Below are 17,059 nucleotides of genomic sequence, written 5' to 3' on the forward strand. Positions count from 1 at the left end.
ACTATATTATCTTCAACTTAATATTTTAAATTAATGTGAGTAAATGGAAAATCAATTCAATTCAATTAAAGTTTATTTCTATAACACCTTTTACAATACAAATCATTGCGAAGCAACTTTAAAGAAAATTAAGTTTCTACAATATTAAGTAGTAGCTTATCAGTGGTGACTGTCAGTTTGTGCGCGTATGACAGAAATTTTCTGAAACATGTATACACAACGTAGTCAACCAGACGATGAAGACTATTAACAGCTATTATTATATGATGCAATCACACTTGTAGCAATATTTGTTAGTTTGTATGTTGTTTCAGGGTTAGCATCATCTGAGGTCCTCTGAGGGGACAGCATCATCTCTTCTCAGGCGTTCTGTGATAGAGACATATTTAGTGTAGCTGCTGTTCCAAAAAGGTAAAATTAATTAGTTTAACCCAAGCTGAAGAATAAGAACCCACATTTGATCAGATACAACTGCAGTTACAAATTATGAGATGCATTATTCGAATGCTTGGTTAAAGAGATGCGTTTTTCATCTAGATTTAAACAGAGAGAGTGTGTCTGAACCCTGGACATTATCAGGAAGGCGATTCCAGAATTTGGGAGCCAAATGCGAAAAGGCTTTACCTCCTTTAGTGGACTTTGATATCCTAGGAACTATGGTTGCTGGGTGCACAGATACTTCAAAAGTATTGCGATTCTCGGAAATTAAAAACGTCACGATTCCTAAATTTATTAGTATCGATACTAATTTATTAGAGACGTACTTCTTGTTGGTGTGTGCAACGCATGCTTCCAGTGCCTCCCTATGGACGTCTGTGATTTTCTCCTCATGCAAGAAGCAAAGAAGCTGCAGCTGTCATGTGACAAACACTACAGCAAGTTGGCTGCATGTGCAAGCACATGTGAAACTGTGGCCACCAGTCCACGACTGGTAGAAAAAGATGACGCGAGGAGTAAAATATGGAAGTTCTTTCAAAGTTCAGAATCAAGATAAGAGTTATTACTCTTATGTTTCTTATAATAACTAAGATAATGCTGATAAAAGTATTCTTTTTACCTTGAATGTCATTGCTCTAATTTATTTTTGATATTTCATATTTTGCTCAAATGTTTAATATATCTGCTGTTCATATTTTCACGGGAGGAGCAAACAACAGACACAGTGGGCGTGGCATCAGACCTCAGAGATGCTTTTATTAACAGAGCATAAAAACATGAACGAATAAGTGTCCAAAGGGGGAGAGTGTCCAAAACAAACAGGGGATCTGATGTCCTCGTCGTGCTGCTGGGTTCGTGTGCATTGCTCCCCTCTTCGGCCTGGGGAATCGTGTCCCGATAGCCGTGAAAACGGGTGCGGTTCTCGTCTCTTCAGCTCACGTCTCTTGTGGTGCTGCAGTCCCTCAACTCACCCTTCCTGGACCCACGAGGACACCAGCGTGCATGCACAGGGAAGAGACCGGTCTCCCGAGGAGAGGCGCGTTGTGCTTTTAAACAGCAGCGGTGATGAGGCTCCATTTCCATCAGGTGTTCCCCATCACACGCCACCAGCCCTGGAACATCCAGCACCCCTGCTAGGTAGCCAGTGCAGAGACTGTAAAATTGGAGTAATATGATCATATTTTCTTGACCTGGTAAGGACTCTAGCCACTGCAATTTGGACTACCTGTAGCTTGTTTATTGAAGATGCTGGACAACCACCTAGAAGTGCATTACAATAGTCCAGTCTAGAGGTCATGAATGCATGAACTAGCTTTTTTGCATCAGAAACAGATAACATGTTTTGTAGCTTGGCAATGTTTCTAAGATGGAAGAATGCTGTTTTTGTAACATGGGAAATATGGTTTTCAAAAGACAAATTGCTGTATAAAATAACACCCAGATTTTTGACTGTAGAGGAAGTAACAGTACATCCGTCTAGTTGAAAACTGTAGTCTACGAGATTCTGTGTACTGTTTTTTGGTCAAATAAGAAATATCTCTTAGATAATTTTGAAGTTTCATCTGGTCTTGTTGAGATATATAGCTGAGTATCATCAGCATAACAGTGAAAATTAAATCCCGTATTTTCTAATAATATTGCCATTGGGCAACATGTATATTGAAAATAGTAGGGGACCTAGGACGGATCCTTGTGGCACTCCATATTTTACTGGTGATAAATGAGATGACTCCCCATTTAAATAAACAAAATGGTAGTGATCAGACAGGTAGAATCTAAATCATCTTAGTGCCTGCTATTGAATACCTGTATAGTTTTGTAATCGATGAGTATGTCATGATCTATAGTGTCGAATGCAGCACTAAGACCAAGTTAAACTAGAGATGCAGAGATGCAGCCTTGATCTGATGCAAGAAGCAGGTCATTTGTAATTTTAACAAGTGCAGTTTCTGTGCTAAGGTGGAGCCTGAAACCTGTCTGAAATTCTTCATACAGATCTTTTTTTTTTTGCAGGAAGGAGCTCAATTGAGCAGACACTTTTTCAAAAATTTTAGACATAAATGAAAAATTTAAAATGGGCCTATAATTTGCCAGTTCACTAGGATCTAGTTGTGGTTTCTTAATAAGAGGCTTAATAACCACCAGCTTGAATGGTTTTGGGACTTGACCTAAAGATAGCGACGAGTTAATGATATTGAGAAGCGGATTCTTCGGCTACAGGTAATAACTTTTTCAGTAATTTAGTTTGTACAGGAAAATCATATTGTATCTTGCCATGACTTATTGATCATGTTATTATTATATTTTTCAGTTACAGATTTATTTAGTATTATTATTATTATAAGTTTAGTTTCAGCTCAGGATGCCAATACTGTTATCATATATATATCATATCATATATCATATAATCGTATAGTTTTTAAACATGTTGTATGAAGAAATGAAATGTCACCGCTTTGCCTTTCTTGCTTCTTCTATTCTTTGTATCCAGTTGCAAAGTGTTAAACTCCTGAATGGATACTTGTTATATAGTGAGACAAACTATGTGGGTGAGTGTATAGTCGTCTAATAACAAAAAAACCTCTGGCTGATTAGATCAGTGTGCGGATCAATAGAGTTCTAAATAGAATGAGACACACAAGGGAGCCCCAGTCTCACCCTGCACCTCGTGTCAGCTCTAGTAATTGGCTGTGGCCCTGTGGACCAGTGAGGGAGTTGTTTGCTGAAGCCAGATCTCACGGGACAGAAGCCAGACAGTATGGTGGGAGCTAAGCATACATTTATATATATATATTAAAAAAGTTGTTGTTTTCCCATTTTTATTTTTTGTATTTATTTTTTTGGTCTCGTGGGGCCCGATGGAGGCAGTTTATAACACAAGTTCCAGAGTTACTTTCAAAATTTGAAGTTTGAGGAAAACCTGAACACTACTGTTTTAAACTCACAAGTCTAAGCTTGAAGAGCAAATGTGCTGTGAATAATAGATCAGAATCTGTAAACAAGAACACTGGAGGCAATTATTATTTTTCTACTAAATTTACGAAATACTTCAAACACACCTTTCATTGTTTGATAGAGAAACTCATTGTTCTGACATCCTCATTGAATGGAAGGTGCAAAACTGAAAACGAAGGTGTAAGCTCTACATTTTGCAAGAAAATACTATTTCTCAGCCTACTTTTTTATACTCCTATTTTTCAGTCTTCGTGCTTCAAAATTTCATGGTTTAATGAAACGTGTTGCCATTTCTGTGAAATGTACCAATAATTTCTGAATGAAAAAATGTTTCTACAACAGTTTTTTTCATTGCTGAAATTAGCCTTTTTTAGTTTGGAGGTGTACAATAGGACATTGGTTAGAAAACATAATTCAGCTTGCAGACCACAAATCTGGGGAAAACACCACTTTTATTGTTGGATGTATTAGATGTATTGTTTTTAATAAAAATGAATTCTGTATAAAATTTATATTAAATGCAATTATATATCACGCTTAACTGAACCTACTTTTTTAAATATTTAGACATGACTTAAGTACATCTTGATATATAATTTTATTGTCTTTGAAGGTACTGCTGAACGCACTGACAAGCATTCATGGGAAACTAAAATATATTTTAATGTCATTTCAATTGAAACATGTATGTCATGCATTTATATTTGCAATTACACATTTGTAATTATAAAGCTGCAATTTAATATATTTTCAATATTAATTCTACACATAAAATCGAATAACACTAGAGTTAAAATCAAAATCAAGTGCTTTAGTATGTTAGTCAACACATACAGTAAGTGTAATAAATGCACTAAAGTAAAAAATAGTATCAAATATAGTAATTTAAATTGTACAAAACTTTCAATTTAACATTAAATATATATACTTCTAAGGTATGAAATTCTCTACAGGTGGGAAATTAATACAGTTAAGGTGCACTTGTTTTTGACAATGGATATTCTGTGTAACACCTTTGTAATTTTCAAACTATAGTTTTTCAAAAAAAAAAAAAAAAATTAAACTATAATTTTTTTAATGTTTTCCAGCAGTTATAACCTTGACAAACTTTTCTGCTCGCAGCGGAGGATGACAGTCTGGCCTCCAAGAAGAAAGTCACGATTGAGGACCTCTTCAGTGGGAAGCTCCAGGCACACGACCCTGAGGCTACATGGATAAGCGGTGAGTGATGGTTGAGTTTTACTCCCTGTTGTTCAGCTGCCAGATCTGTGGGTGGATGCAGGAACTTTTTCATCATCTCATAACACTAAAGAAGGGAACTGCATCAGGATCTGCATCTAAAGCCTCATTCTGATTGAATAATGTAATCTCTGTGGTACCCAGCATTGCATATTATTTTCTTATTTTGTTCAGGCTTGAATTCTTTCATGGTGTCTTACAGTCTCTGGGTTTTCATCATACTCTTAAAGCAAATGACTGCAGACTGAGAGTCACTTTATTGCCTTTTATTGACTGTAAAACTCATGCAAAAATCATGCAGCATATAAATACATAAGAAAACATAAGAAAACATTTCTGGAATCTGCATCTGAAATGGCATTTACAGTTTAATGTTTCTCAGAGGGAACATGGATGCATTTAGCCTGCAGTTACACATAATGCTTTTTTTAAACAAAATGTTGAATACTAATATTTGAAAAGATTTAAAACATGAAAAAAAAAAATCGAAATGTGAAATTAAAACCACAGTAGGTGACAACGAGTGACTGCTAATGAGTGAGTCGTTGACATTCAACCAGTTAATTTAACCCTCTGGAGTCTAAGGGTATTTTTGGGGCCTGGAGAAGTTTTGTCATGCCCTGATATTTGTGCTTTTTTCAGTTTCTTATAAATATCTAAATGGGTAAAGTCTAATATCACTGTAATCAGCACAAACTGGGCTATAATAATATGTGAAATGCATTCATGTACATGGTTGTATTTTTGAGAAAAAATATGTTATGCATGGTTAGTGAAAAACTAAAAATGTTAAATCACTTGAATAAGGCAATAAAACACATACATAACATTGGTTCCCGGAAAAGTTGAGAACTGGAGCTTGTAGCCTAGAATTTTTCTTTCTGAATGATGTGAAAATCATCTTGTTTACGCACTCACAGAAAACAATATATTGATTTAAATTTTCTAAGACACTTTTTGTTGGTAAAAGTCATATGCGAGTAGGCGTCAACTATCATGAATATCATTGTGATTTACACCTGAGAAGACAAAGGCCTGCATAATGAGCCGCATAATGAGCCTCTCATTCAGCTGTGCCACTGAGGGAGGACTTACAAGAAAGAATGTGAGAACAACATAAATCTATATAATTTTATGTTTGTAGTTTATTAAGTATATATTTAATTATCCCACAACATAATTTAATATCCACTTGGGGGAGCAGTTAAACGGTTTATTATGAACAATCAAAGCTGACTTTCAAACAAATGTTTTGGCATCCTTACTCCAGTCACACAATCCTTCAGAAATCCTTTTAACAATCTTATTTTCTACCAAAAATAAAAACCCATTTATTATTATCATCATTATTATTATTATTATTATTATTGTTGTTGTTGAAAAGAGCTGAGAATATTTTTCAGGTTTTTTTATTGGGAATAAATTGAAAGAACTGCATTGTTTTTACATTTGTTAGAGTTATCTCTATTTGTCACATTTATATTATTTACATCAAGCTTTTGAATGGTATGGTATTGTATATTGTTATTGAAACTTCATAATGTTTCACTTGATTATACATTTAGTCAGGAATTATAGTTTGGAAAAAAGTCTTAACTAGTAAAATGTTTACACGTTATGTGAAAACTAGTACAAATAAATAAAAAGAGACTTACTCATGTTTATGATCTCTGCTGAATAAAGTGCTTCATTCTTTTTTCTGAGGAAATCCATTTCTCAAATTCCTCAACCACATCACATCTTTTTGGAGTGATTTATGTCTTATTCCTCTCATCGCGAAGCAAACAGTAAAAAACAGCACTTGTTTAGTTTAAAAGTAGACATTTCAGGCTTTCTATAGATATCTCTTTCATGTCTATTTGTTGAGTATCCACGGAGTTACAGTTCATTTTAGTGACTTGTTTGTACATGACGATCAGCGGAGACAAAGACTGCAGACAGCCCGCCTTGTTTGTTATCTTTATTTTATAAGTGCACAAAGTTTTTTTGTTATTATGTCTGTATCCAAAAAAAACTAGACCCTTTACAGATTCGATTGATGTATTGCTCTTATCTGTATGATTAAAACTGAGAGTGTAATTTAAGTTCTTTTCGGGGTTATCAGGAGAAAATGACTCAAAACGCATATATGCGTTAATCGACTCGAAAGGGTTAAACGGTTGATTCATTCATGTTAATCACTGAGTCATTTATTCAACAGATTCATTCAACAAGCAAACACCGTCCATTGTCAGAGATGCCAAGAAGTCCTGTGATCTTTGTTTGGAACTATTTTCGTTGGCAAAAAAAAAAAAAAAAAAAAAAAAGGAAATATTGTGTTTAAAATGTTGTCCCATAATGCTAATTTTTTTAAACTTGTATAAAATGATTATTACATTTGTTATCATACTGATATCTGGAGAAAAAAATGGCACTCTATGTGTCATATATAGATTAGGTTCATTATATTAAATTATATAACGCATTCAGAACTTTTTTTGCCATCTACAGTTCAGAATGCTTTGAGTTTTGAATGTTAATAAACATTACAAAAACGCTTAGCATATAATCACAGAAGAAATACTGTATATTGCACAACAGAGCCTCGGCTGGAGTGTAAAATGAATCATCTACGGTTGGGTGAGCACTAGTTTGCACATGAGTCTTGCCAGACCACCGATTCTTCAAACCTGCTTTCCTGCAGTCTGTGTTCTTCCCACTTTATTTTGTAGCTAGCAAAAAATTTGCTTCAGGAACATGTATCAGAGTAAAGGTATACATTTTTATTAGAGTAAAAGTGAAAGTTGGCAGAAATATAAAAACTAATTTAAGTACAGAAACAAAGTAATAAGACTTTTTACACCACTGAGTGTGACTTCTGTCTCACAACTGAGGCAATTCCTCACAATTCTGTGTTTACTGTACAATTGTGAGATGTACAGTATACTCACAATTGTAAGAAAAAAAGTCAGAATAAAAATAATTTTGTAGTGAAAACAGAAATATTCTGGAAAAATCAGAATTGTGTTATAAATTCTAAGACGTAAACTCAGAATTCTAAGAAAAAAACTGAATTCCTTCTATCTATCTCTTATAATAGCAATTTTGAGTTTTAAAAGTCCTAAAGTGAGATACAAATAAAATGTTAATAAAAATATAAATACAATTGTATCTATTTATTTATTTGTGTGTTCATTTGTTATATAGGCTTTTTTGAGACTTCTTTATGTTACAAATGTGATACAACCTTGGACCACCAAAAAGTAGCCGCTTGCTACCATGTAACTTGTTTTTGAAATTGAAATATACTTTAATTTGGATTAAAACGTTTATATCACACATTTAAATATATTTGTAATTACAAATTTCTAATAATGAATTTGCAATTTAGTACAATTGAAACATAACTTTAATATTAACTTACAAATAAATTTGTATTATATTAAATAACACAGTTAAGATAATCAAGTACTTCACATGTACTTGAGTTTGTAAATAAGTAAATAAGTGTACTTCTGTAAAGCATGTCAAAAGATGATAAAACAATTAAAAATGTACTTTAAAGTAGAACTTTCAGTTATTACAAAGTGTACTTTCCAAAAGTGTAATAAAGTGGTATATAGTCAAGTACAGTTACGATTTAAGTACCTAAGTGGCCTCCTTTTTTAATAATATATTATCTGCAAGTACATTTTAAAAAAAAGATACTTTTAAGATTTGAAGCACACTGTAAGTGCACATTCAATACAATTAAGCACACTTATTCAGAAAGGAAGCTTTTATGTGAACTAATTGACGGTCTCAGACTACAGAGCTCATGCTGACAGCAGGAAAAGCACGAACACTTTAACTAACACTGGGCTTCAAAAGAAGATAAACTGTAACCAAGCACTTCTGCTTGCTGTGGTGTTTTGCACTCTATCATTGTAGGTACTTCTCACTGAGGCTGTTCTGGTGTAGGTCTCTAATACTAAGGCTTTGTTAGCTATTATTCAAAATTTCCTGTGTCTGAAATTTCAGCCGATTTTTGGCAGAATAGAAGAATACGGGTCCTTTGTATGTCCTTGTTTATGTTATAAAGGTGCAGCCCTGGTGCTTTGTAAAATGTGCAAAAGATGTAAATCATGTTTTGATCTGCATATTGATGAATCATTTTTTGTTATTCTGCTGCTGAAAATGCGTTTGTTGATTTAAGGCTGTGTTTACGTCAGAGAAAGAGCCATATTATTCTCTCTCTGACAGGCTCCACAACTCAAAAAGCATCGAGCCTTGTTAAAAGCGATCACTCCTCTCTATTATTTATTAAAGCGGGTGCTATCTGCATTCAGGTCTGGAGCAGACTTGTTTACCGGGGTGTAGGTGTAACATTTACAGCCTGCATAAATAAAGAACACAGTTGCCCTAGCAAGACAGGAACTTTTAAAGCTGGGTCAAATGAGCCAGTGCTTTAAAATGAACTGTAAAAAAGTTTTTAAGGCTTTCCATAAATGAATTAATGCATTTATCAGTTCTAAAAACTCAAATCATTTATGTGCTTGAAGCACAACAGCAAAACTGTAGCTGTCTGTTCTCACCAGAATTAGGTGATTAACCATAAATATTACACTGTTGTTGTCTATTGATCTACTAATTTATGTATTGTAGTTGTCAATTATTTGACAATTGTTATATATATATATATATATATATATATATATATATATATATATATATTTTTTTTTTTTTTTTTTTTTTTTTTTTGCTTTGCTTTGCTTTGCTTTGTCATTGTGATGTATGGAATGTAGAATGATGGGGAGAAAAAGTTATTTTAAATAGTTAAACTTACAGTAAGACAACAACATGACAAAACATGAAAAAATGAAGGGGTACAAATTATATTTATGTGTGTGTGTGTGTGTGTGTGTGTGTTTGTTTGTGTGTGTGTTTGTGTGTGTGTATGTGTGTGTTGAATGAATATATATATATATATATATATATATATACACACACACACACACACAAACACGTAGACACACTATAAAAAATAACTAAAATCTAAGCATTTTATGTTGATTGTCACGTTGAAAATTTTCCGTTGGTTGATCTCTCTCTCTCTCTCTCTCTCTCTCTCTCTCTCTCTCTCTCTCTCTCTCTCTCTATATATATATATATATATATATATATATTCTCCAACATTTTTGTAATATTTCATGTTTTTGAAAGTATTTTTATGTTCACCAAGACTGCATTTATTTGTGCAAAAATATAGTAATATGTATATATTTAACATACACTCTTTTGTATTTTAATATTTTTAATCAGTTTTAAAATGTAATACATTCTTGTGATGCAAAGCTGAATTTTCAGCAGCCATTACATCAGTTATCAGTGTGTAATGTGTCATATGTATACAATATAATATGAAAGGACTAACATGATCAATATTTCATTATTACGTTGATCTTATAATAGAGTCATATAACTTCTGAATAGTCTCCAACTGAATGTTCAATCGGGAATGTTCTATCAGGTGCTCTAGGAGATTTTAGAGGAGAGAATTTGCTTCTGCTTCTGATAATATTAAAGTCAGGTGATTTGTCTGGCCTCGGCATGTCAGGTGCATCACCGTATTTTTCTCATTTTAGGATTGGTATCTGTGATTAAAGTTTTAGCAATTGCTTTCCAGATGTTGGCTTTGTGCAGTTCTCTCTGGTTGTTTTTTTTTTTTGAAAAGGTGAATAGTGAGGTTTGCTATCACTTTGCTGCAGTTTGCTCCCTATCATTTACTTTCGGCTGTCACCCACTGTTCTTCTTCGCTGGTGAAGACTTTTGATGTGTGTGTATGCAGTCAGTATCATGAGGACTGTTGTTTTTAAAAAACAAACAATTCAGCTGTTTATTGATTATTAATTTGGTAAATAGCTATGTAATATTATACAGCCAGCTGAATATTATCATGGGAAAACATCTCTGTCTCTTTATTTTGTGATAGCGATCAGCTGACTGTACTTGATATGTACTGTATATCAAGAATAATAATTTTCTCTTCTTCATCTTCAAAGACACGGAGCTGCTCTACAGTACAAATGACAGCAATGTGGTGAGACGCAACGTGCTGACCGATACCTCCAAGATTTTGGTGAAGAACACGACCTTCGAGAGTTTCAAAAACCAGGTTCTTACCTCTATGGCTAACATCGAAACTTGCAGATTGTTTTGAATTGAAGTAAAGCAACTTCAGAGCTAAAATGCATGATCTTTTTTTTTTTTTTTTGGTTCCAGGGATCCTACAGACGGATCACATACAGAGTGTCTCCTGATCTAAAATATGTGCTGGTGGCTTACAATATTGTCCCGGTAAACGCTTCGTATTCCATAACATAATGTGGAGAATGTTTGTTGCACAAAATCCCTAGTCTTTTGTTTTCTGTTGCATCACATCTCTTTGTAAAAGATGACACTTCTGACACTTCTAAAGGCCATCTCGTGTCTTCTCTTTGTTCTCCAGCTTTATCAGTATTCCTTCACGGCCTATTACATCATCTGCAGCCTTGACTCTCCGTAAGTCTTGTTGTTGGCACTCAAATCCTTCCACATTTTCACTGGTATTTCTTTTACTGTCATCTCGCCTGAGCTCTTCAGAGAGTACAGAGCCACTGTGGAGCACAGAATTGTGGGTAGCACTGCCACCTAGTGTGTGTTTGCTAAGATCTGGTGTCATCTCCCAGAGCGGACCGTGTCCTCAGAGTTGGTCTCCCTCCACCAGTCTAAATGATTCATTATCATGTATCATGTGTAGCCTTAATCACTGCAAGGGAATTCAGATTGTGACCCATGATAATTGTACAGGATACTACGGTAGTTAGATGTTAAAAAGGTTGAACAAGCAGACACACATCTTTCTGATTCAGCTCACACACACTTTCACTCTCTCTCTGTCATTCTAATAGAAACATACGAGACTATTTGACTTTCTCTGGTGACACATTGCAATACGTTTCATTCATGAATGCAAAAAAACACAAACATACATACAGTCATCCTTTAATGTTTTTGAGATTGGTTTGTTTTTTGACAGAGAGAAAGTGGAGCTGACCCCTAATGAGGTGCAGAACACCGCACTGCAGTACGCTGGATGGGGTCCCAAAGGACAGCAACTGGTAAGAGACACACACACACACACACACACACACACATGTTTGTTTTTGTGAAAAGATGGGGACATCCAATAGGCGTAATTGTTTTTATATTGGACTGTATATTCTATCGCCCTTCACCAACTCTAACCCTAACCCTCACAGGAAACTTTGTGCATTTTCACTTTCTCAAAAAAAGCTCATTCTGTATGATTTATAAGCGTTTTGAAAAATGGGGACATGGGTTATGTCCTCATAAGTCACCCTCTCCTTGTAATACCTGTGCCATACCCATGTCATTATACAGAGTTGTGTCTGGATATGACACAAAAACAAGAGCACACACATACACACACACACAGATGAGTCACTGAAAAAATAAGCAGTTATAAGAAATTGGTTTAATATGTAGCCTTCCTGTATAGCCTGGCATTCATTATAACATTATTAAGAGTATGATTTTGTGGAGCATTGCAACAGGTTGAAAAGAATTTTATCAGACATGTAATATGCATATTTACTGCTTAAACAAGCAATATTAATCATCTAAAGAAGCCCAAATCCATGCTAATCTTTAGAAATACACAGTATCAATTTTAATAAAGCACTTTTTTGAGTATTTTATCTTTCAATAACATTACAAAATTTACCATTGCCAAACTTTTGAACAATATTGTATTTAATGAATTCAGCATTATTAAAAAATAAAAATAAATACTAGAGATATATTTTTTAAAATAATTATACATTGTCAAACTGCTTGATATTGTGTATTAACCACCCAAATTCTGCTCAACATTTAAATGAATAAGTGTGAATCATCAGCGTTAGAGCGCAGGATCTGGAGATTGGAGCTGCTTGTATCGGCCTGATTGTGTCTGTGTGGTGCTGGCAGAGATAAAGCAGGACCTAAAGCAATAGCAGATGGCAGCAGCGTGACACAAACCCATTCCAAAAGAGCTGCTTTAGTTTCTTTCTGACCTCAAATAGGCAAGAATCACTAGTTCTTACCATAGTTAAGGCTAGAGATTCGAAGAAACATCTTACTAACTGTAGCTTTAATTTTTTTTATAGGAATAGTTCATACAATCACACACACAAAAATCATAATTTACTCACCCTCATGTTGTTCCAAACCTGTATGAGTTTCTTGCTTCTTGAACACATAGAAGATATTTTAAAGAAGTCTGGGCAACAAACAGTTCCATGCAAGGAAAAAAAAATATGGAAGTCAACGGCTATCGGCAACTGTTTGTTGCCCAGACTTCTTTAAAATATCTTCTATTGTGTTAAAGGAATTCATACAGATTTGTACCAAACATGAGGGTGAGTACAACATTTTCATTTTCAGCAATCCCTTTAATCCTCATCCTGTACTGTCTGTGCTGTAGATGTGAATGATGTCAATCGGCTTGTGAGGAAAGTTTTTTAATTCATGGTTTTCATCCGACAGACCTTCTGAGCCCAAGGGCGTCATGTGTCTTTTAGTGTTTGTGATGAGCGAACAAGACAAACAGACACAGTGTTTGCATTAGCACTGCAGTCTGTTGTTTTGTATCAAAATCGTCTGTTCTCAGTTGACAGAAGAAGTGAAATATAATAAAGCCTGTATTATTTGTGTTTACCTCCAAACACAAACTCATATATCGCACTGCACTGTATTGTCATAATTATACACAAATACATGTTTGTTTTTGTGTGTTATAAGCAAAGCACACATGCTCACTCGTGTGTGTGTGTGAGCGGAGCATCAGGTGTGTAGTTTTCCGGGCACCTGTATGCTGTCCCATGCCCTGGGCCTCTGTGACGCCTCAGGCAATTAGTTTTTCATGACAGAGCAATCAGTCGGGGTCTGTGCAGCCAGAACCTACACTGTAGGTCACATCCCAGACTCCTCCGGGGGGAAGAGAGCGCGAGACGGTTCAAAATGGTGGTCATGGATGAGCAGAGATAGAGATGTAGAGGAGGAGTAGCTGTACATCATGGAGGAGAACATACACACAGCGGAACGGGGGCCAGAGTGTAGACACATGCTATTGGCTCCGTCCCAAACCCCCTGAAACCACCTTGCTGTCTGCTGTCTTTAGAAATCTGCCCTCAAAATAGCATTGCATCAGTGCATAATGCATTACATCATGAGCAAGATGAAGGATTATTAATGCTTAATCAATGGTTATTAACGCATAAATCAATCTCAGAATGCTGACAATTTCTGACATGTTTTTTCATGTATTATGTTGTTTTTATGTCCTTGTTAGTAGGACAAATCATGATAATCACTCATAATAATTTGAATCTTTTCAATCTTGTCTGTGTCTCAAAAAACAGCTGTACTGTAGTTCTTCGGGGATGATGTAGGCCAACCCTGACATAAGCATTAAACTGGTTCTCTCATCAAATAGCCAATAGGTGTTTTCTGTGGTTTTCTGATTTGCCCAGTATAAACTCATGAATTTGTAAGTCTAAATACAGTTGGCAGAAGAAGAAAAAAATACAATTATGCTATAAACAAGCTGTATCGTTACAAAGCTTAAACATCACCACCATTAATCTTCTAACAAATATTTCAATCTTCATCTTTACTTACAGTTTTAGTTAGAATAGTTTGTAAGATTGGGAGTGTAAACACAACGAGGATTTAAAAGTAGGTTGGTGAGTAGATTCCTATATAAGGTCCATTCAGTATTATTCAGCAATTTTTTGTTTCTTGCTCAGGAGTAAATTACCCTCCTCCATCCCCAGCTCCTCCTATCTCCGCACTCAGGACTGGGCTTTCTGATATTTCTTGTTTAATCAGACTCCTTTTATCCTAATGTTGTTACACTTTAATATCATCAAAAACATTAATGATGTCTGCTTTGTTCTGTTCTCTTTACCCTAAGGGCACATGGCTACATTACTCTCTGTGCTCATTTCCTGCTCTCCATGTGTTTCTGTGTCTGTCTATCTATCTATCTATCTATCTATCTATCTATCTATCTATCTATCTATCTATCTATCTATCTATCTATCTATCTATCTAATTTTATATATATATATATATATATATATCTGTCTCTGTCTGTCTGTCTGTCTGTGTGACTGTCTGTCTGTATCTCTGTCTGTGTGACTGTCTGTCTGTCTGTCTGTGTGACTGTCTGTCTGTCTGTGTGCCTGTCTCTCTGTCTGTGTGACTGTCTGTATGTCTGTGTGCCTGTCTCTCTGTCTGTCTGTCTGTCTGTGTGACTGTCTGTCTGTCTGTGTGCCTGTCTCTCTGTCTGTCTGTCTGTCTCTCTGTCTGTGTGACTGTCTGTCTGTCTGTGTGCCTGTCTGTCTGTCTGTCTGTGTGACTGTCTGTCTGTCTGTCTCTCTGTCTGTGTGACTGTCTGTCTGTCTGTGTGCCTGTCTGTCTGTCTGTGTGACTGTCTGTCTGTCTGTGTGCCTGTCTTGTCTGTCTGTCTGTCTGTGTGCCTGTCTGTCTGTCTGTGTGACTGTCTGTGTGCCTGTCTGTCTGTCTGTCTGTCTGTCTATGTGACTGTCTGTCTGTCTGTCTGTCTGTCTGTGTGCCTGTCTCTCTGTCTGTGTGACTGTCTGTTTGTCTGTCTCTCTGTCTGTGTGACTGTCTGTGTGCCTGTCTGTCTGTCTGTGTGACTGTCTGTCTGTCTGTGTGCCTGTCTGTCTGTCTGTGTGCCTGTCTCTCTGTCTGTGTGCCGGTCTGTCTGTCTGTGTGACTGTCTGTCTGTCTGTGTGCCTGTCTGTCTGTCTGTGTGACTGTCTGTCTGTCTGTGTGACTGTCTTGTCTGTCTCTCTGTCTGTCTGTCTGTGTGCCTGTCTGTCTGTCTGTGTGACTGTCTGTGTGCCTGTCTGTCTGTCTGTCTGTCTGTCTTTCTGTCTGTGTGACTGTCTGTCTGTCTGTCTGTCTGTCTGTCTGTGTGCCTGTCTGTGTGCCTGTCTCTCTGTCTGTGTGACTGTCTGTTTGTCTATCTCTCTGTCTGTGTGACTGTCTGTGTGCCTGTCTGTCTGTCTGTGTGACTGTCTGTCTGTCTGTGTGCCTGTCTATCTGTCTGTGTGCCTGTCTCTCTGTCTGTGTGCCGGTCTGTCTGTCTGTGTGACTGTCTGTCTGTCTGTCTGTCTGTGTGCCTGTCTGTCTGTCTGTCTCTCTGTCTGTGTGCCTGTCTGTCTGTCTGTCTGTGTGACTGTCTGTCTGTCTGTCTGTGTGACTGTCTGTGTGCCTGTCTCTCTGTCTGTGTGCCTGTCTGTCTGTCTGTCTGTGTGACTGTCTGTCTGTCTGTGTGACTGTCTGTCTGTCTATGTGCCTGTCTGTCTCTCTGTCTGTGTGACTGTCTGTCTGTCTGTGTGACTGTGTGTCTGTCTGTCTGTCTGTCTGTCTGTGTGACTGTCTGTCTGTCTGTGTGCCTGTCTTGTCTGTCTGTCTGTCTGTGTGCCTGTCTGTCTGTCTGTGTGACTGTCTGTGTGCCTGTCTGTCTGTCTGTCTGTCTGTCTATGTGACTGTCTGTCTGTCTGTCTGTCTGTCTGTGTGCCTGTCTCTCTGTCTATGTGACTGTCTGTCTGTCTGTCTCTCTGTCTGTGTGCCTGTCTGTCTGTCTGTGTGACTGTCTGTCTGTCTGTGTGCCTGTCTGTCTGTCTGTGTGCCTGTCTCTCTGTCTGTGTGCCGGTCTGTCTGTCTGTGTGACTGTCTGTCTGTCTGTGTGCCTGTCTGTCTGTCTGTGTGACTGTCTGTCTGTCTGTGTGACTGTCTTGTCTGTCTGTCTGTCTGTCTGTCTGTGTGCCTGTCTGTCTGTCTGTGTGACTGTCTGTGTGCCTGTCTGTCTGTCTGTCTGTCTTTCTGTCTGTGTGACTGTCTGTCTGTCTGTCTGTCTGTCTGTCTGTGTGCCTGTCTGTGTGCCTGTCTCTCTGTCTGTGTGACTGTCTGTTTGTCTGTCTCTCTGTCTGTGTGACTGTCTGTGTGCCTGTCTGTCTGTCTGTGTGCCTGTCTGTCTGTCTGTGTGCCTGTCTCTCTGTCTGTGTGCCGGTCTGTCTGTCTGTGTGACTGTCTGTCTGTCTGTCTGTCTGTGTGCCTGTCTGTCTGTCTGTCTCTCTGTCTGTGTGCCTGTCTGTCTGTCTGTCTGTGTGACTGTCTGTCTGTCTGTGTGACTGTCTGTGTGCCTGTCTCTCTGTCTGTGTGCCTGTCTGTCTGTCTGTCTGTGTGACTGTCTGTCTGTCTGTGTGACTGTCTGTCTGTCTGTGTGCCTGTCTGTGTGACTGTCTGTCTGTCTGTGTGACTGTGTGTCTGTCTGTCTGTCTGTCTGTCTGTGTGACTGTCTGTCTGTCTGTCTGTCTGTCTGTGTGCCTGT

General features: G+C 37.1%; 1 protein-coding gene across 1 annotated transcript in view; it reads left to right on the forward strand.

The window, feature by feature from the left end:
• Positions 1-17,059, forward strand: part of LOC113046089 (dipeptidyl aminopeptidase-like protein 6) — a 136,284-nt gene that overhangs the window by 89,261 nt on the left and 29,964 nt on the right. The window contains exons 3-7 of the mRNA XM_026206957.1: positions 4,516-4,614; positions 10,653-10,765; positions 10,873-10,947; positions 11,099-11,151; positions 11,669-11,750. Coding sequence (XP_026062742.1) covers positions 4,516-4,614; positions 10,653-10,765; positions 10,873-10,947; positions 11,099-11,151; positions 11,669-11,750 — 422 coding nt within the window. The remainder of the gene's footprint in view (positions 1-4,515; positions 4,615-10,652; positions 10,766-10,872; positions 10,948-11,098; positions 11,152-11,668; positions 11,751-17,059) is intronic.

The sequence above is a fragment of the Carassius auratus genome, chromosome 27 (assembly GCF_003368295.1).
Source record: "Carassius auratus strain Wakin chromosome 27, ASM336829v1, whole genome shotgun sequence".
Lineage (NCBI taxonomy): Eukaryota > Metazoa > Chordata > Actinopteri > Cypriniformes > Cyprinidae > Carassius > Carassius auratus.